General features: G+C 39.8%; 1 protein-coding gene across 10 annotated transcripts in view; it reads right to left on the bottom strand.

Moving 5' to 3' along the window:
* TSPOAP1 (TSPO associated protein 1) overlaps positions 1–21,152 on the bottom strand; it is a 376,947-nt gene that overhangs the window by 238,355 nt on the left and 117,440 nt on the right. For all 10 annotated transcript variants that reach the window (XM_077480674.1, XM_077480675.1, XM_077480679.1 and 7 more), the window contains 2 exons: positions 17,746–17,874; positions 11,540–11,716 (listed from right to left, as the gene is read on the bottom strand). In XM_077480674.1, coding sequence (XP_077336800.1) covers positions 11,540–11,716; positions 17,746–17,874 — 306 coding nt within the window. The remainder of the gene's footprint in view (positions 1–11,539; positions 11,717–17,745; positions 17,875–21,152) is intronic.

The raw sequence follows: 21,152 nt of genomic DNA, 5'->3' as shown, positions 1-21,152 counted from the left end.
AAAATCCAGATTTTAACTTGTAAACACCAAATGTCAGAAATAGGCTTAGCCATGAAAGGGATAAATTATACAAATGCCCAAGGCTTTAAATCTTGCTATAAGCTCAGACTTGACTTTGACTTGCCAAGCTCCTACCTGTTCTACTATTATCAGCTCAGACATGCTATCAGAGCACAGTTTGGCTCCTTAAACGACCCTACAAAACCTACCTCCACTAGAGAAACTGCTGAGACAACCTGACCCAACTAAACTTATATCTACCTATTACGCTGCTTTAATGACGGATTTTAACCCCAGACTTAATAAGGCCCAAGAAAAATGAATCTCCGTGGACATTTCCCTTGCAGAGCATGACTGGAAGGTTTAGTGACATGTACAAAACCTCAGTTATATCATCAAGGGACAGTATTATACAGGTTAAAATTTTCCATTTATCTCAGCGCACCCCAATTAGGCTGCAAAAGATGGGTTTGTTATCAACAGCCAGATGTTTTCGCGGATGCGGCAAAATGCCGACTCGCTGCACTGTTTCTAGGCATGTCCAATGGTTCAGGACTTCTGGACGGAGGTGGGCTCTCATCTCTTCGGCTCTAGGTCTCCCTAACATCGGTCACCCCAAGAATTGTCTGCTGGCCATCTTTGGCAACTTGCAGATACTGCCACATGCCAAGAAATTATTTAGCATTCTCTATTTTTATGTTAGAAAGGCTATATTGTTGTCATGGAAGGGAACAGAGACCCCTTTGAAAACTTTATGGTTGAAGTTACCGCTTGCGGACCAGCCACGCAGTTTTACTGCAGCAGGCTGGCTCCGCGAAATCATGTTATTGTTCATGATCTCGCGAGGCCTGGCTAGTGGGGGCACGCACGCGTGCCCACCGCAAGCTCCGTGAGTCCAACAACAGGTCCCGCAGCCTCAATGTCCGCGGGCATACCCGTGATCGCCTCACGGAGAGGGAAGAAACGGGGAGATGCTAATGTAAACATGCATCTCCCGATTCTGCCTAGTGACGGTGTCACTGATCAGCTCGCCTTGTGATTGGGAACGCTGATCAGTGATGTGTCACACACAGCCCAGCCCCCCCAGTTAGAATCACTCCCTAGGGCACACTTAACCCCTTCACATTTACACAGTAAATCTGTGCATTTTTAATCACACTAATATCTGTATAAATGTGACTGGTCCCAAAATAGCGCCAAAAGTGTCCGCCATAATGTCATAGTCACAAAAAAAAAAAAAGAAAAAAAAAAAAAATCGCTGATCGCCACCATTACTAGAAAAAAAAAAAAAAGCCATAAAACGATCCCCTATTTTATAGACGCTATAACTTTTTTGCGCAAACCAGTCAATAAATGTTTATTGTAATTTTTTTTAACCAAAAATATGTAGACGAATACATATCGGCCTAAACTGAGGAAAAAAAATGTTTTTTTTATATATTTTTTGGGGAGATTTATTATAGCAAAAAGTAAAAATTCATGTGTTTTTTTTCAAAATTGTTGCTCTTTTTTTGTTTATAGAGCAAAACGTAAAAACCGCAGAGGTGATCAAATACCACCAAAAGAAAGCTCTATTTGTGGGGAACAAAGAACGCCATTCCAACCCGGAATTTAGGTGGAAACAGTTGATTTTACCTCACCTTATTTTTATTCACCGTTTTTCATGGAAGATCTCTATAGATCTATTGTGGACCAAAGCAATTTGTATGCTGGTCAATTAATCCCCGCAAATCCCCAGCTGACCCTTGCCAGAGATCGGAAAACTATTACGGTCTCCAAATTTAAGACCTTCCTGGGCCTATCCCTCCTCATGGGCATAACTAAAAAAGTGAGCTGCAGTCATATATTAGTTCTCCGCTTCCATGACCAGGGCACGATACGAGCAGATCTTGCGGTTCATGCATTTCAATGACAATGAACTCTGTCATCCTCGGGGTGACCCCAACTATGATCGGCTCTACAAAATTCGGCCCCTTCTAAAAAAACACTTTAACCAGCAGTTTGCAGCTTTGTTTACTCCCAATCAAGTTGTCTGCATTGGGGAGTCCCTGATTACGTTTTCTGCCCGCTTGTCATTCAAACAGCATCTTCCTAGCAAACATGCCAGATATGGGGTCAAGATGTATAAGCTGTGTAACAGGGCAACAGACTATACATATAGTTTTACGATTTATGAGGGAAGAGATAGTTACGTAGAGCCAGAGAAGTGCTCAGACTACATAGGGAGCGCTGGTAAGATTGTGTGGGACTTGGTGTCACCCTTATTGGGAAAGGGGTACCAATTGTATGTGGACAATTATTATTACGCAAGCGTGCCACTTTTTAGTCACTTGTTTGATCATGGAATTGGCACATTTGGCACCATGCGATCTAATTGACAAGGCTTACCCAAGCCGCTTGTAGATTTCCATCTTAGGCTGGGGGAGATAGCCTGCTTGAGATGTAATAATTTGCTCACTGTGAAGTGAAGGGTGAAGAATGTTTTCATCTGTCCTCCCTTCACACAGACACAACGGTCCCAATGCCTACTGCCTCATGGCTTTTATTGTCCCTCCTGTCCTGACCAAACGGGTCTTTACATTGGTGACCATTTCGAACGCTACCACACACTAGTGAAGTATTAGCGTAGGTTACAGCATTGCACAGTCCTAGGCACACTTTACACAGGCTCTCGAAAGATGAGATGGCCATGATCTGGAACATTTACAGTTTATATAAAGTGCAAAAAAAAAAAAAAAGCCAAAAATTGTTGTGGTTTTATTTTTCTTCTTTCTCTATTGTTCAATTGCTATTGTTCTACTGTATATCTATTGTTCTCTCTCTATTGTTACTGTATTTTAGAACCATGATGATTTTTACTGTTATTGTATTTGCTTTGCAAGTATGGCATTTCTTACTGTTTTACTGTAATGTTACTTTGTTTTACTGTTAACCATTTGCTTAGCAGGTACGCCATTCAGCTGCAGCACGGATTTATTCTGACAGTGACAGCGGCGATTTCACCACCACAGTTAAAAAAGAGAGCATATATGGAGGAGCGATTTGCTCCTAACATTAGGGGCGGACTGCCCCCATGCTTTTGCGTATATTTTTGGACACGGATTGCATTAAAAAAATCAAGTTGTTTTATTGAGTTAATGTTTTGTTGTTATCATCGTTTGCTTTTCAGGTATGCCATTCAGCTGCAGCATTGATTTATCTTGACAGCAACAGCGTTTGCTCTCATGATATGAAAATCAGCAACTCCAGCACTGTAGGTGGAGATTTCACCACCACAGTTAAAAAAAAAAATGGTGCATTAGAAGTGGGTGGATGAAGGGCAGTATTATAATGGTGGGCATTACCCACCGATCAAACTCTTTCATGCAGCCCACAGGCTGCATGAAAACAACATTACAATATATGCCCAACAAGGACCAGCAACGTACTGGTATGTTACTGGACTTTGAGTGGTTATACCAGAATGATGCCTGCAGGTTTAGGTATCATCTTGGTATCATTCTTTTCAGCCAGCGTTCAGCTTTCATGTAAAAGCAATCCTAGCAGCTAATTAGCCTCTAGACTGCTTTTACGAGGAGTAGGAGGTTATAACCCCCCCCTCCCACCTTCTTCTATGGGTTTCTCGGGCTCTACTGTCCCGACAGGGAACCCGAGAATGAAGTCAGTGCTTCTACCTGCTGACCATAGAGCTTATCGGAGACCAGAATGGCTCCAATCAGCTCTATGGCCTAAGAAACTGGAAGCTACGAGCATTTCATGATATAAACAGTGCCATTGGGAAAGCATTTTATTACACCAATCTTGGCGTGGTCAGATACCACGCCAAGACCCCAAGACCCCAATTTAAAAAAAAAAAAAAGATTACTTGTCACTACCTATTGCTATCTCAGGGGATATTTACATTCCCTGAGATAATAAAAATGATAAAAATAAAAAAAATGAAAGGAACAAAAAATGAAAGGGAAAAAAAAAAAGTACCCCTGTCCCCCCGTGCTCATGCACAAAGGCGAGTGCAAGCGTAGGTCTGGTGTCATATGTAAACAGCAGTTGCACCATGCATGTAAGGTATCATCGCAAAGGCCAGATCGAGGGCAGTCATTTTAGCAGTAGACCTCCTCTGTACAGCTAAAGTGGTAACCTGTAAAGGATTTTAAAAATGTATGTAGTTTGTCGCCTCTGCATGTTTCTGCGCAATTTTAAAGCATGTCGTGTTTGGTACCCATGTATTCAGCATGAGATCATCTTTTTTATTTCATCAAACATTTGGGCAATATAGTGCGTTTTAGTGCATAAAAAATAAAGTGTTTTTTTCCCCAAAAAATTGCGTTTGAAAAATTGCTGCGCAAATACTGTGTGAAAAAGTTGCATCATCCACCATTTTAAATCGGTAGGGCCTTTGCTTTACAATTTTTTTGCTTTTTGCACAGTTGTCACTAAATGATATATTGCTCAAACATGCCATGGTTATATGTGGAAATACACCCCAAAACACATTCTGCTGCATACCACGTGTGAGACATTTTGGGAGCCTAGCCATGTACAGGACCCAGAAAACCAATCACCGTCTTCAGGCTTTCTAAGGGCGTAAAATGGTGACTTCACTTCCTCACTACCTATCACAGTTTCAGAGGCCCTGAAATGTCAAGATAGCACACACCCCCTCCCCTCAATGACCCCATTTTGGAAAGAAGACACTTCAAGCTTTTTTCTGAGAGGCAGGGTGGGGCCATGGAATATTTGATATTTTGCCACAAGTGTCGGGAATTTTTTTTCTTTCTTTTTTTACACAACGTTGTCACTTAATGATATATTGTTCAAACATTGCATAGTTATATGTGCAATTACACCCCAAAATACATTCTCTCAGATAGCACAGTGGATGCACAATAAGGAAGAGAGTGGATTATGTTTTATTTCGGTTTTGGTTTGTTTTTTCTTTTGGAGAGGGGATAGGGGATACAGGGAACACAAATCAAATGAAACTATGCAAGAATGTAACAAACATAGAAATGTGTTATTTTCTGTGTATTTGTGTGTGTTTTTTTAATTACAATAAAAGACCATCTAAAAAAAAAAAAAAAAAAATTCTAACACAAGCTGCACTTTCTAAACAGTACAAAAAGCTGAAGACAGCAGATATACATGTAAACCTTATGTAGGGAGATTTGTTTCATCTGTGTATCATCTGAGGCTGTTCACTTCACTTGGTACAGCATGTGTGAGGGTTTATATCCACGTTAAGCAAGTTGTTCATGAATGAAAATCCATTTATGGCAGTTTGTTTACATTGTTCTCATCTGATTGCTATGATTGGGCATAGAGATCACATGATACCCCAACAGTTCACAGAGGCGAGTAACCGAGCACTGTGATCTGCTGTGTCTGATAGACACAGCATTTATGGAAGTGGATGACTGCATGCCCAGGGGGTGCGCTTATACGCATGTGCAGCTCCTGGCGTACAGGTACATGATTGTGCCTGTGCATGCCTCCCCCTTGTAGTAAAATTACTGTGGGTGGGTCGGCAAGTGGTTAACCGTGCAAAATTAAAGCCTTATGCACACGGAGCTTAAAAAACACCACTTATACAGGCATTCTGCATTTTTTTTTATGTCTATGTAGCCCATGTGGTCATGCACACATAGGCATTTACAGGCATATTTAAAGAAGAGCATTTACAGGCAGAACATTAAAAAAAAAAAAAACGCACAACAAAAAAGGTGTGTTCTGAGAGAAGCTTTTGAACAGAAAAAGCATAAAAAAGTTTTGTTCCCCCCTCCAAAAAAATAGAGCTTCCTTTTGGCGGTATTTGATCGCGCTATTTTTGCACTGTAAACAAAAAAATAGAAACAATTTTGAAAAAAAAACAAAAACACAATATTTTGTACTTTTTGTTATAATAAATATCCCAAAAGAAAAAAATAATAATAAAACATTTATTTTTCCATCAGTATAGGCTGATAACTATTCTTCTATGTATTTTTGGCAAAAAAGAAAAAGAAAAATCGCAATAAGCTTATATTGATTGATTTGCACAAAAGTTATAGCATCTACAAAATAGGGGATAGATTTGTGTCATTTTTATTATTATACATTTTTTTTAAACTATTAATGGAGGTGAGCTGCGATTTTTATCGAGACTGACATTGCGGCGGACAGATCGGACACTTTTTTGGGACCATTGACATTTATACAGCGATCAGAGAAAAAAATATCAGCCGATTACTGTATAAATGTCACTGGCAGGAAAGGGGGTTAACACTGGGGGGGGGCGATCAAGGGGTTAAATGTGTTCCCTCACTGTGTGTTCTAACTGTGGGGGGATGGGAGTGACTAGGGGAGGAGACAGATCGTTGTTCCTAAAAGAAATTACCTTTCCTTTTCAATCTAAAGCACTACAATTTTCTGTAAAATGCAATACAACTTGGAAGCATTGTACACAGATAGTGTACACGCACGCTTGCTCCCCCCCCCCCCCTTTTCCTAGAACTCTGCTTTATTCGATCACTGAAAATGTATCAGCTGATTGATAATTATACAGTCACTCCCATTCACATTGCCCATGGACATAAATACATTTCCTCATAATGACAAAAGATCGGACTCTGCAACAAAGTTTGGTAAAATCCATGCAATGTAGATTGATCACCCCAGAGGGAAATGTTTTTTTCCCCAACAGTGCAGTTCCTCATTAAAATCAGTCAGGTCCCACAAAAAAGGTAGTAAGTTAGCAAAATCGCCAAAGTGGTAGCACTTTGTGGTACACGCACATACCAGTGTTTAAGATTTTTTTTAAATGACAAACTTACATACAAAAGAAAAAAAACTGTTCCCCATCTCAGTGCAGAGAAAGGGACTATGAACTCAACAAGCATTAAACAATAAATATGCAAATATCACACATGTCTCTTGTGGTTACTGAATATATGACGACGAGGCACTATAGAGGTAACATAGTTTGGGTCTAGTAAACACCAATCAAAATGAATATAGTGGTTGCACAACCGAAGAGTAATATAGCTAGCAGATTGACACTGGGGTAAGAGTCAAAGGGCTAGCTATCCATCTACCCCAAATTTTATTAAATGTTTTAGCTCTTTTTCGGGTCTCAAATTGGAGTATATATAATGGTGGAGAGTCGTTAATTTGTTTCAGCCATGAATGTCTTTTTAAGGACTGCGGTCCCTTCCATGATAGTAATATGAACTTCTTAACATAAAAATATAAGGTGCGGAGTAATTTCTTAGTAAGAGTGCATAGACAGGTCACCAAAAATGACTGGAAGGCAGTTCTTGGGATTCATGATATTTGGCAAACCTAGTGTAGAGGAAACAAAGGAACCTACATCTATACAAAAGTCCTAAAAACATGGGGCAGGTCCAGAAGCAGCGTATGAAGTCAGCAGCTTGGCCACATCCTCTAAAATATTCTGCAGAGGGGGAACAACCCCATGTTATATAACTTTGCAGGAGTAAGGTGAGAATGATGAAAAATCTTTAGCTGAATAATGTGGTCTCGAGAGGATATAAAGGAGGACTTATATGTATCACTAAATTCAGACCAGTGTGCGTCTGTGAGAGAGGGATGTCCAGGGAGGACCACTTTGAGAAACTCGGAATCTAGGGTTACAGTCTATGTTGACGGCAGCATATGTGGAGATAAGTTTGGTGGGATCTGGGTATGTTTTCTCCAGTGAAGGAACTCCGATAGGGTTGTCCGAAGAACCAAAATTGTGTATGGACAGCATGTCGGAGATGATAATAATAAAACAAGTAGGTGCGTGGTAGATCAATGTTTGCGTGCGACTGGCAAAAGGACTTAAAACTTTGAGCGGTGTATAAGTGACAGATATTAAATCTCTCAGAGCACCATCTGTGGGTCGGGCAAGGAGTATGGTTCCTGCAAGTTTGAAATAAACCCCAAGAAGTTATTGGGGGAGGTTGACCATGAGTCTTTAGAACGTTTCACAACAACCAATTGAAATAAGGAAAGGGAAGTACATAACTTTGGTGTGCCAGGATATGCCCCCTATATATAACATTGTGGAGGGTTTCTCTCGAGGAGGAGCTAGCCTCCTATGTAGTGGTGCAGGCATTGGCTGCAACCGGGTGTAGCCAGTCATGGATATGGACCAGTTGGGATGCCAAGTAATAGAGATTAAAGTTGTGAAATGCTAAACCCGCCAAGCATGTGGGGAGATGCAACGTTTTAAGTGCCACTCTAGGAGGGCGGCCCTTCTGTAGGAACGCTGTACATATTGTATCAATACATTTAAAAATGGATTTGGGGATTTTGCAGGGGGAATTGGCCATAATGTATAGTAACTTGGGTAAATAGATTTTAAGGACATTGGCCCTTCCCATAAGGTCTATCGATACATCCATTGCTTAGTCTGAGTCTGCAGGTAAAAGATTAGATTGATCCCAATTAACTCAGAAGCCAGAGTAGTCTCCAAAGGTGTTAATCTCAGACAGAAGAGTTTTTAAGGAGTCGCGGGTGTCAGCCAGATAAACTAGGGTGTCATCCGTGTAAAGCAAAACACGCTCCTCTATGGTACCAATAGGGAGGTCTTTAATTAAAGGGGAACAACGAATACGTATAGCAAGAGGCTCCATAGCCAAGGCGAATCGGAGGGGTGACAATGGACACCCCAGCCTAGTGCCCCTAGTTTTTGGGAAGGCATCAGTAACATGAGAATTAACTTGTATATTGTTCAGTGGTGATATATAAAAGGAGTCTTATCCAAGCTATAATATGAGGGCCAAATCTGTAAAGCTGTAGCACTTGAAACAAGTAGGCCCATGCCAGGATTCGGAAATGGCAAGAGTTTTGGCAGACATTTGGATGCTTCCACCGCCATATCTCAGTATGGCCATATACCTGTACAAATCAGTAAATGAAGTGAAGGATCTACCCCCACCCCAACAAGCGGTCCACAGTTTGGCTCAAAACAGCATCAAAGTCTCCAATGTAAAGCAGGGGGCCCGGGGACCTAGACAGGAGCATAAGGGGCAATTTGGAGAGTAGGTCTGAGGAGAACGGTGGAGGGATACCAATGTAAATATCACAGACAATTGTTAATGTAAGTATGACAAATCTTCTATCTGGGTCAGCCTTCACTTGCAAGAGCTCTGCTGGAAGGGCCAATAGAATAGAGACCCCTCTAGAGTAGGTTATATGGGTAGCATGAAATAAATTAGCCAACCATGGGCGCTTAAGGACCCATACCTTTGTGCCAGTGAGATGAGTTTCTTGAAGGCATATTATATGGGGTTTATGTTTTTTCAATACAGAAAAGACCAGGGACCGCTTTTGGGATGACTTTAAACCTCTAACATACCAAGATATTATCTTTAGTGGCTTAGATATAGTAAATCAATAAATGCATAACTATAGTAAGGGTACAGAGCATAAGAACATTGTAGGCTGTGCCATCCATAACATATACAAGTTAGGGAATGTATTGCTAAATATAAAAGAGAAGTTAAGTAAATAAAATAAAAAAATGAATATAAAAAGAAAAGTTTTTTTGCAATGATCAAGTTGCAAACCTCAGTAAAGGCTGGAGAAGGTCCAGAAAAACCCCTATTCAACCATCACCGCTTGGTCATCCCAAACATAGTGAGTCTTGGTTCCCTGAACAAAACACTCAAGCGAGGTTAGAAACTTCCCATGGCTAAGCCACAAACTAGTATGGGGGGGGGGGGGGGGGGGGTGTACTGAATCTGTAAGGGCTCTTGGTAATGGAAGAATATGGAAAAGGGGAGTATGCAGCTGGAAAACACATACACACAGTGAACTTTTCATAGCAGTGTTGCTAAAATTCAGTGTTGATGGAATTAAATTGTTCTGTAGTTCAGATAATTATACCAAATGCATAGATGGTTACATTTTTAGAGGTAAGCCGTTTATGAATACTCTACATAATTACAGAATGACAACTGCATGTCATATCTTTCTGATGTACATAATTATGTTGGTCAGTAATTAGTCAGATACCTTACATTTTTATGACAATTTAGGGTATTTCACCATGTTTGTTTGCAACATTTTCCACTAAACTAGATTTCCTAATGACCTTAGGTTTTGTTTCAACTTTGTGGTTTTAATGCTAGGACTTCTGTGTAAGGTCTGGAGGTTATTTAAATGCCAGTAGGGGGCTGACAAGTACAGCCTGCTGTGCTCTAGGCTCGTTAGCTGAAAGATATACAATACACATCTCCAAATGCTAAATAAACAGCTGTTGGATGTGTACTGAATTCTATTTTATATAAAATATTTTTGGGTCTCATCACTGCACGAACATCTTTATGTCTCCTCATTGTTCAAAAATCTTTAAAAGGCTTGCACCTGCCTGCATCCTGTCAAAAAACAGCCAAGGATGAAAGGAAAATTGGATCAGCTGGTGATATTGGCATCGCCCTGCTGTGATCTAAGAAAAATGCCTAGCAACAGAAACAATTATAAAAAACCTCACTAGCAACATAAAATTCTTTGCACTCTTTCATAAAGAGACAAATCTAATGAAGAATTTTGTATTCAATGACCATCTATTAAAAAAACCTCCAAAATTACATCATCCAGTAAAAATTGACAAACTGGCAACTGTGTGTCGCTGCAATTGTGAATATGGCTTATATAGAAGGATGCCTACAGAGAACCTAACTGTTGCTTCAGTTTGAAGAAAAAAAAAAAAGGATCAAATTACTCAGGAAAGGTTAATGTGTAACTAAAAAGGCATTTTTTTTTAATCCAAGGTTTGGATAGAGTGGAGGGGAATTAGAACACCTGTCAGTTTTTATTGCTGTCTGCAGCCCCCCACCCCCCTTAGGGAAATTCACCCTCTCTACGCATCATGTTTATCGTTTTTATCTAAAATTAAAGTAAAAGAAAATCCCAAATGTTGGGTCGACAACAGAACAGTAATGGAGGGAAAATCTTCCAATGGGGACACTAGTTCTGTGACTCTGGTGACACCCAAGGATTACCTCTTACTTCCTGTTTGGCTATGGGACAGGAAGCAATGGGAAATCTCCCCGATGGGACACAGGTGGCAAAAAAAAAAAAAAAATCTAACAGGGGTTATAACCCTCCCTTACTCTATCCAAAATAAAAAAAAAGTTTTGCCTTTAGTTTTATTTTAACTGAATCACTGTTCACTGTACCCTGGCACTGTTGCATCAACCCTTCCATTCCATCACATTTAAATATTAGCGTTCTTGCAGACAGGCGACTGAGCTCCTTCAAAGTAAATTCTGGCATCTTTCCCCCATTTGGGAAGCCCAGGTGTAGCATGCAGCCTCCCATTGACATGAATGGCTTTACGAGGCTCAGAACTAAGCCAGGGCTGTTATAAACTTGAGAATAGCGTTCAATAAATAGAAACAAAATTCTGGGAAAGATGCTGGAATTTACGTTGAATGGGTTTTGTCGTTCATGTGGAAGAGGCCTTATGCACAACCAATAAAATCTTTGAATAAAACTATACTGATTGAAACAACCCATTAAACAACCCATTAAACACTATAAACGCACTTACCTTTCCAGCAGATAGTTTGGCCTGTAGTTCCTCACATTCTTGTTTCAATATTTCAATTTGCTTGTCTTTCTCCAACAGAGCACTGGCCTGCTCACGCATATCCTTTGCTCGTTGACGTGCAAATGCCTTCTTGCACAGCTCCAAGCTGGCTCCTTTTAAGTGTATTGGAGTATTTACCTATAAACCAATGTTCCGTTGTCAGAGAGAACCAATCACTGAACACACAAGAGTCTGAATATTCAGTTTAAAATATAAAAACGTGACTAGTAAAGATTTAGATTTAAAATGAAACCAGTGTAAAATGAACATGTAATCTTTATTGCGTTTTGGATGTGTTGTGGTGTTGCCCACAGGGCTGTAAAAGCTTGTTTTTATACTTTGGGTCCCCTTTAAAAAGTGAACATGTACTCTATATTTTAAACCATTGAAAAAGGTAAAAGTCCTGCCTAACAGCAAACACAAAGGTCTTGCTATTATTTCATTGGCCAATGCACATCAATAATTTTGTTACGTTTTAAATAATTTTTTTTTGACTTAATGCGTCCTGCAACTGCCATCACAGAGTTCAAGAAGAATACCTTGGTGGCCAGTAAGAGCATTCTCTTGACGGTAAGATGTCAGTTGGCAGAGTTCAGCCATGAAGTCAGGGGTGTCAGATCAGAAGACAGTCCCTGGAATTCAATCAACAGACCTTCCCTGTAAAATTACACTGTGCCACCACACCAAAATTGGTTGCTGCTTGTGAGAGATTCATGTATCTGTTTTTCCGACGGAGTTCCACTGAAACTGTCTTGCATACACACGATCACACCAAAGTCCGACCATCAAGAACACTGTGACATACAACACGTACAACGGGACTAGAAAAGGGAATTTTCGTGTTAGCAGAGGATTGGTTAGAAACTATTCACGCTTTTCAGACTCCTGCTTTTTCAGATCATTTTACTGCTATTCAGTTTGTGCTTGTGGGGTTGTATCTGGGTTCAGTGCATGCAGTCAGTTCGTATCTGTTTTTCAGTGCCTTGTTGTCCGCTCATTGCTAATTTTCAGCTTGCTCTTCTGTTAAGTTCGTTCTGACCAACCGACCGTTTTGAAACCAGGTTGTGGGTACGTACTCGTCATACAGTTCGTGCTGTGTGGGGGCTTGGTGTTGGGGTTTATACTTTGACCCAAGTCCAGTCCATGAACAGGCTGAGGAGGAGTTCATGACCCAAGAATGGGTTACTCCAATGTGACCAATTCTCACACATGCCTCTGCTTCGTGAGATCCATGAGAATAATCCTAATGATTTCAGGAAATTTCTGAGGATGATGGGTTTTTCACAGTCTATTGGCTTTGCTCACCCCTTATATTATGAAGCAGGACACCTGCATCCGGCAAGCCATCACTTCGGAGCAGAGGCTAGTTGCCACCTTGCGGTACTTGGCAACTGGGAGAAGCCTGCAGGACCTCAAGTTGACGACAGGCATCTCCCCCAGGCTCTGGGGATCATTATTCCAGAGACCTGTTCTGCTATTATTCAGGTCCTGCAGAAGGACTATATTAGGGTAAGTTTTCTCCTTTAACATCGTCTAAAAAAAGTAACAAAAAAAAAAACACAATATCTGATAATATCTTGAATTTTCTTTATTGCTTGTGTTTATTTTTGGCTGTCTCCTAGGTTCTCAAATAGAGCACTTGCAGTGCCAAGTGGATTTTCCTTTAGTAAATAAGCCCCATTGTCACTGTAAACACAAAATTACTTCAAAAACTGGTATTGACCATTGAAAGAAGAAGCCACACATTGTTGATGAGCAAAGTTTTTACTCTGTGCACATTCACACACGTGTTCTAAAATATTTGGGTTAAAACTTTTTTTGTATTTTTTTCAATTTTTTTAATTTTTTGCTCAAAATAGGCATGTTTAATAACATAACATACAAAACTCTGGAACTTACAAAGTTCAACGTAGAAAACCAGAAGGCAATATCAGACATTATAGTATGTCCTAAATGTCTGCATATTGCCTTCATCAGATGGGCTGATGTCACCCCTGTAAAAGCCAAATTTTGAAGATGCATACAATTTGAGAGTCAAAATGGGTATTTACCTCCTGATCCCATGCCTAATGTCAACATGTGCTATCTGCCATCATGGGGGATCAATGGACGTGTTTTAAAAACAAAATAAAAGGTCTGCAGTCACCAGTGATCCCTATATACATATACAAAGAAAGGAGAATCACCCTGGGACTTTAAATGAGGTGGTCATAGTTAGCCACTGAGTAACAAGAGTAACAGTAGTATAAATGTTTATTAAAATTAAAAATGAATGTACATACATGGATAATATAGCATATTAGCTCAGCCAATGGATTTGACATAATAAAGAGAATAAAGTTGTTACAAACATTATACAATGCAGTATATACAAATGCACGCATCAGAAAACCCGACGCGCATTTTGCAAGATCAATGCTCGCTCTTTAGGGTGGATGCAGATGAGATCCATCTAAATAAACAAATGTAAGAACAATGGCAGAATGGGCCAGAGCAAAATGGCCCAATACTTACCAATGAACGAAACCAGAGTTTCCATCTCTGAACCCCCAAATGGACGGCAGCAGCCAGAGTATGGCACGGGAGCTGAGGGGGAGAAGATGAACAAGGGTACCCCCAAGGGGGATGTCATGCAACAGACATGGCATAGGTAAAGGTGAATGGTCCTAATTGTATCAGTATGTAACCTGATAGATATCAGCTGTAAACACAGATGTGTATGTCTCAATGTTTTGCCAAATTTAGTAAGATGAACAAGAAGTTATATAATGTAGTAATATTTTGTAGGAGAGCGTGTATTTGTTTCTATACAGATAATTGTACAACTTTTGTCTACTCTGCTTATTTGGTAAGGCTTGACATATATACTTATGCTGGAGTATACATGCTCTCATACAAAATATTACTACATTATATAATTTGTTGTTCATCTTACTAAATTTGGAGAACCATTGAGACATACACATCGATGTTTACAACTGATATCTATCAAGTTACATACTGAGACAATTAGGACCATTCACCTTTACCTGTGTCATGTCTGCCGCCTGGCATCCCCCTTGGGGGTACCCATGTTTGTCTTCTCCCCCTCAGCTCCTGTGCCCTACTCTGGCTGCGGCCGTCCATTTGGGGGTTCAGCGATGGAAACAGTTTTTTTATTGGTAAATATTGGGCCACTTTGCTCTGGCCCATTCTGCCATTGTTCTTACATTTACCACTGTGACACATCTTTTCGTCTATTTAGATACATCTCATCCGCATCCACCCCCGATGATGGGTTTTCCGATGCGTGCATTTGTATATACTGCATTGCTGCATTGTATAATGTTTGTATCAACTTTATTTATTCTCTTTATTATGCGCAAATCCATTGGCTGAGCTAATATGCTATATTGTCCATGTATGTACATTAATTTTAATAAGCATTTATACTACTATTACGCTTGTTACTCAGTGGCTAATTGTGACCACCTCATTTAAAGTCCCAGGGTGACTCTCCTTTCTTTGTCAATGGACGTCTTTTGGGGGTGCAACCCCTTCCTCTCACCTCCTTCATTTGGGAGGAAGGGGTTGCACCCACAAAACTTCATACATTGAAATCCCCTGATGGCAGATAGCACATGTTGACACACCGTGTGCATCTTCAAAATTTGGCTTTTACTAATTACAAAAAAATTGTGTTTTTAGAACAACAATTGTTAAAATGGTTGCATTTTGAAGAGGTTTTAAATTCTCCCCAACACATCAATCATGTCCTTCATTTGTTGTTCAAGAAAATTTAGTTTCTTTCTTATGATGTCGATTTCACAATTCCATGTCATGATGTCCTGGATTAGGAGTTGTGCACTTGCACTTGTGAATTTTTGAGCTTGCTCTTCCATAACCAGCAAATCACCTAAAAATTTTGGGAAAAACATGTATTATAAATATGCAGGCATACATATATTACCTGAAGCTGGGGTGTCAGACACTCACCTGTTGTGGTGACACGTTCGCCCACTTCCTCCAGATCCTTGGGTGTGGTGTTTTTGGGAGTTCTCCTTCTTTGTCAGGTGAGGGGTTTCTGGTGTCCTCCAAGTCTTTGGTCCCCTATGAGAATGAAACAACAGGTATACTTTAGCACACAGATATTTAGGCCTGACCAAATGTATTTAACCTGTATCTGCCCTAAACATTGTATTTAGTGAGTGAACGATGTTTACTACGACCGATTACTGTGCCCACTAACCTGAAACTTGCCATTTTAAAATGTCCTACAGTAAAGAAAATCATATGGTACAGCATGCAAGTAATAATAAGAATTGGAACACACGACAACTACTTACTTTTTCGAAGCACTTTTTGATCCTTCTATACTGATCTAGCTCCCTCAATTTCAGGTCTGACCAGTGTTTCCTTATTTGCTCCTTTGATCGTTGTACCCCAAAATTTGTGTGCAGACTCTTCACAACTTTCGTCATAATTTTGGCTTTTCTCACATTCGGGTTCATGTACGGTCCATTCTTGCCATCATAGTCATTCCTCCTCGAGATGTCCAATATCTCACCAAAGGACATATTTGAGGCCTTAAATCTTCACCTCCGGGATCGGGAGGTACTCAAATTATTATCACACACCTGTTGTGTCTCTACCATGTTGCTTCTACTGCGCGCCAAAGAGAAGGGACGGGGAATACACTAGAAAGAATTCAGGGGCAGGCGACGCATGCTCAGTGTATATAAAGTACGTACTTTTGGTGTGCTGAGGACAGAGGACGTCTCCAGCATTGCCTCCCTCTTTATTTTGTTACGAATAATAAAAGGAGATTTTATTTTCTGAAAAAACTTGCCTATGTTTTTATTCACAGGACAGGAGCACCAGCTGAGGAGCTTTGTCTTAGGGTAGGCGGAGTTACCCATCAAGTCCACCTCCTCTGTGATTGATAGCAGATGGCATTCAGCAGATTCCACAGCCATTAGTCAGCCCAATAATGGATATGGAATGCACCCACTGACAACAAGGGAGTTGAACCTGATGGAGAACTCAGATACTAGATCCCCGTCAAGTGTAACTGCTTTGTAATTGACAGCAGTGGGTGGATTCCATAGCTACTTTCTGGCTTTGTAGCATAGAACCCCCCAGCTGCTGCCTCCCGATAATTACAAGAAAGGTGGACCTGATGGGGAATTAGTCTATCAACATCCTCATTAGGCTCCATCCACTGTCCATTTGGACGTGGCCGTCTTGCAACCAAGCAAATAATTATAAAAATACAAAAGCACAAATTTAACACTCCTCAATAAATCTGGCCTGTCTATGTACACCAACTTAGAATTACTATTAATTACCTCCAGTTTCTTTATCTATGAACTTGTGACAATACTTTTTGAATTTGTTGCAGCCAAAGCAACACGTTGTGACAGCACATATCCAAAACCCTTGCAAAAACTGAAACTGTTGGAAGGCTTTCTAATGAGAATCATCTGTTATACTTCAGACATGCTCTCATCTCTAAGGGCTCATTTACACTTGTGCCCTGTAAAGATCAATCCCCCTCAGAGGGCATTTGACAGGCAGTGAAAAGGTATTATGTTGCTCCCTCATCGCCTTTTAAACCCCTAAAAACCTGCACCACAGTGCCATGGCCCCATTTAAGTGAAATCATTTTTGCCACGCCATGAAGCTTTGCAGGTGTGCACCCTAGTCTGCTATATTTCCAACCTAAGGGGGAGCTGTTGGGAGCTGTCAAAAAATGCAGCTCAACCACATTTTTTTTTTTTTACTGCGTCTCCCTTAACCCCTTCCCCAAAACCACAAGTGTAAAACAAGGCCTAGCCAGTGCCTATAGTCATTCTTAGCCAGTGTAAGTTATTGTGAATAAACGCCAGTCGAAAAATATAAAAATTATAGATGTGCATAGAAGCAGCTTTCCTAGCTAATAATTAGAATGCATCTTATGAGGGCCTTTTTTATTTGAAAGAACGGTCACCTTTACTGGTTTAAAACATATGTTCATCTTAAAAGGGACCTGAAGTCTTAAAGAAAATACTGCAAATTGCAATAGATTGTGCAGAAAATTCTTAAATTGTGAAGACTTCCCAGTCACAAGCAGTAATTGCACAATGAGAATGGAAACCGATTCACTTCCACAACTCAAATTCGATAATTTCCTAAAACATAGCACATACCATTTTAAGATTAGCTTCTTGGAGTTTCTGAGCTCTTTCTTCCAGACGCTTTGCTATAACTGCAAGTTCTGCGTTTTTTCTCTTCAGTCTTTTAACCTTCTCCTCGGTTTCAGGAACACTGCTTTTTCTCTGCAGAATATGAATTAAGTAGGTTAGTCTATAGCTTATAAAAACTACAATTATAGTACAAGATCCCAGATAGATGTTCAAGGACCCTTTCACACTTCTGTGTGTGCATTGCAGTGTGCAATAACTCAAACAGTATTGTATTTGCGAACAAACTTCATATGGGCCCGATGGAAACTTCTCTTATTTGCTCCTTTTTGGGCTGCTAAAAATACACTACAAAGCATTTTAATATATCTGTTTATTACGTGCAAAAAATATGTGCTTTTGCCATACATATTGTGAGTTGACAAATTCCTGTGTGCTATGCCTGTGCACAAGAAAGTCATAAGGATGAGGGAGGAGTAGGAGAATGAGCGGAGGTCTGTGTTCTTTGTAATCCATCAGATATGAAGTAGGCAGGGCTGATACCACATGCTTAGAAATTCAGATCTGTACGGTCATGCCAAAGACGAAGGTAGAACACACTATATTTCTGGCACATCAACATTTATTTATTTTTAGTCCTTACTGTATGTTTAAAGAAACAAAAAAAAACACAAGAAATGTGCATGTGCACCCTTTCCCCCTCCCACTGTGCTCCTTTAAACTGCCTTACTCCCTCTAAAATGTCCATTGAATGTGGTAATGTTGCACGATATGTGGCATTGTTGAACAGAACCCCAGAATGTTTCATGTGAAGGTTTTTTTGCATTGTGGGACTGGTGGTCACTTATGAGAGAGCTCAATATACAGTTTCTGATGTGGATAAAGGACCAGCCTTGCTTACTTATGGTATATGGTTCATGCTTCTGGTAACCTATCACTCCTCCATTATTCCCTCGTGCTATGTAAGACTACATGCAAGGTTCTCCTTACAGGCTGATTAAGCCAGACTCTCCTAGTTGGCATTGGTGGGAATCTTGGGTGGAGTATAGAGTTTCTGTTGACATGTTTCCATCTATTTTTTGGTAATGCTATCTTTCCATGACATACAGGATTGAACATTCCCTTAACACCACACCAAAGTTGTATATGACAGATATGCATATTGGTAACACCTACTTGCAGATGGGATGCAGAATTCGAATTGTATGAATTTAACTTTTGCGGATTAAAAAATTCAATGTATGCTCTGGGGAAGTGGTGAACCCGCAAAACACATCAACCAAATAAAGGGCACCAATCAATATGACCTTTAATTGTATATAGCATGTATTTTATATGTTTTATGAATAGTTTATCTCTGTTAGGGAATTTGTAGATCATATGTATTACCAAAAATAATTTTTTTTACCTAAACATTTCTGGTGTATATGGCATGTTTTTCCTGGCAGCGCATTAAAAGTCCTTATTTTCTTCGTAGGTATAGTCTTCCAAGTAAATATTGCAGGAAAAACATGGGACTTGATGCCAGAATATGGCAAAAATGCAGTTTAAAGAGGGGCGGGGGTAAATGTTAGATAAACGCAGTAAGGGGAGGGGGAAAGAGGTAAGAAACGTTTAGAAAATAATTTTTACGTTTCCTTACACTTTAATGCTTCTACACACCATACATAAATAGCCAGTCGACATCTATATGTTTTAGTGCTCTGGGGTAACAAGTTCATTGGAAATTAATAGGATACCCCAAAACGTGTACAAACAACGAGCATTACCATGGTAATGCTCGCATATCATTACAAATCCAGGTTAAGATAAGGAAACAAAATATACAGTATCTATACATGCAATAACGGAATAGTAATAATTTCATAAATAAAATGATGCCCTGCAAAATAAAACTAAAAATGTGATCAAAAGTGACAATAAAAGGACTACATGCTCTGCAAACATTTTGCACTTCAAATGTAACATTTGAAAGTATACATGTAATTAAAGAAATATATAGCCTTTCTCTCTGCTAATTAAAATATTGAAACCAATGGACAATATGAATAGCATTTCCAAAAGAATACCTCAGTAATGGTAGTCCTGGTATCTCTCTCTCAGATAGGTTTCCCAAAAGATCATATTTCAAGCCTGCCCAAATCGCCCAAAATAAAATTTTATACCAAACCTACTTTCAGGGAAGGACTAGGCTTGGGGACAGGATGGCATTTGCCCTAGGTCAAGTACAAATAATACATGTTGGGCTGGCAGCCTTGAGTGCAGATATTCCATTATTCAGACCTCAATTAGAGCAGGGCCTACAGTCAGTGACAGCTGCTGATGTAATATAGCCATCTGCTTTGTGTTCAGACCTGTGCTCACAGCTCCTGGCAGAGGGAATTCTTCCAGCACCAACTTGAAGCTCAGATGTTATGTGACCAAATGCAGAACTACAAAGAAAGTCAAGGTTGGCAGAAGGAAAAAAACTGTCAAATGTGTTGTGCAAATTTGTTGAACAAAGCTGAACGATAAGGATTATTAATGATGATATCATGGGACTTTGTGAGTAAGTGAGTCTACCGAGCAGCAGTCATCTTGTTCTGCTCATATAGTACTTCCTCATTTAAAATTCATCCCTTACAGTTCCTCCCTTTTCTATCATATATTAGTGAAAATGTACGTTAAAATAAACCATGTTCTTTAACCACTTCAATACAGGGCACTTTCGCCCCCTTCCTTCCCAGCCCAATTTTCAGCTTTCAGCGCTCTAACGCTTTCAGTGACAATTGCGCAGTCATGCTACACTGTACCCAAATGAAATTTTTATCATTTTGTTCGCACAAATAGAGCTTTATTTTGGTGGTATTTATTCACGACTCCGTTTTTTTTTTTTTGCGATATAAGCGCAAAAAAGCGGAAATTTGGAAAAAAAAACAATATTTTCTTTTTTCTATTTTAAAAGAAATCCAATAAAATCAAATTTTGTCATAAATTTAAGCCAAAATGTATTCTGCTACATGTTTTTGGTAAAAGAAATTCCGTTAAGTGTATAATAATTGGTTTGTGTGATCACGGACATATGTACGCAAATGATCATGTACATGTGTGTGCAGGTGATCACGTACATATGTGTGCAGATACTCATTGGAACATGTGATTTTAGTGGGACATATGTGGGGGGACATGTTTTTATTATTAGGGACATGTGTTTTTATTATTTGGGGACATGTATGTTTTGGGGACATGTGTGAGGACATTGTGTTTATACTGTGTGGTGTGTTTACTGTGTGGTGTGTTGTGTATTACACTAGACTGGTGATCATTGAGTAAAAAGCTGTAAAAAACAGCTCATACTCACTGATCATCAGCCGGCTGCAGCGATATGCTCTCCTCTCCTCAGCGATGACTTTTGTGTGAGGAGAGGAGGAGCC

The sequence above is a fragment of the Lithobates pipiens genome, unplaced genomic scaffold (assembly GCF_037356315.1).
Source record: "Lithobates pipiens isolate NorthernLeopardFrog02 unplaced genomic scaffold, aLitPip1_a1.2 Scaffold_16, whole genome shotgun sequence".
Taxonomy (NCBI): domain Eukaryota; kingdom Metazoa; phylum Chordata; class Amphibia; order Anura; family Ranidae; genus Lithobates; species Lithobates pipiens.
The sequence above is the reverse complement of the archived record's forward strand: the minus strand, read 5'-3'. Positions and strand labels throughout refer to the sequence as shown.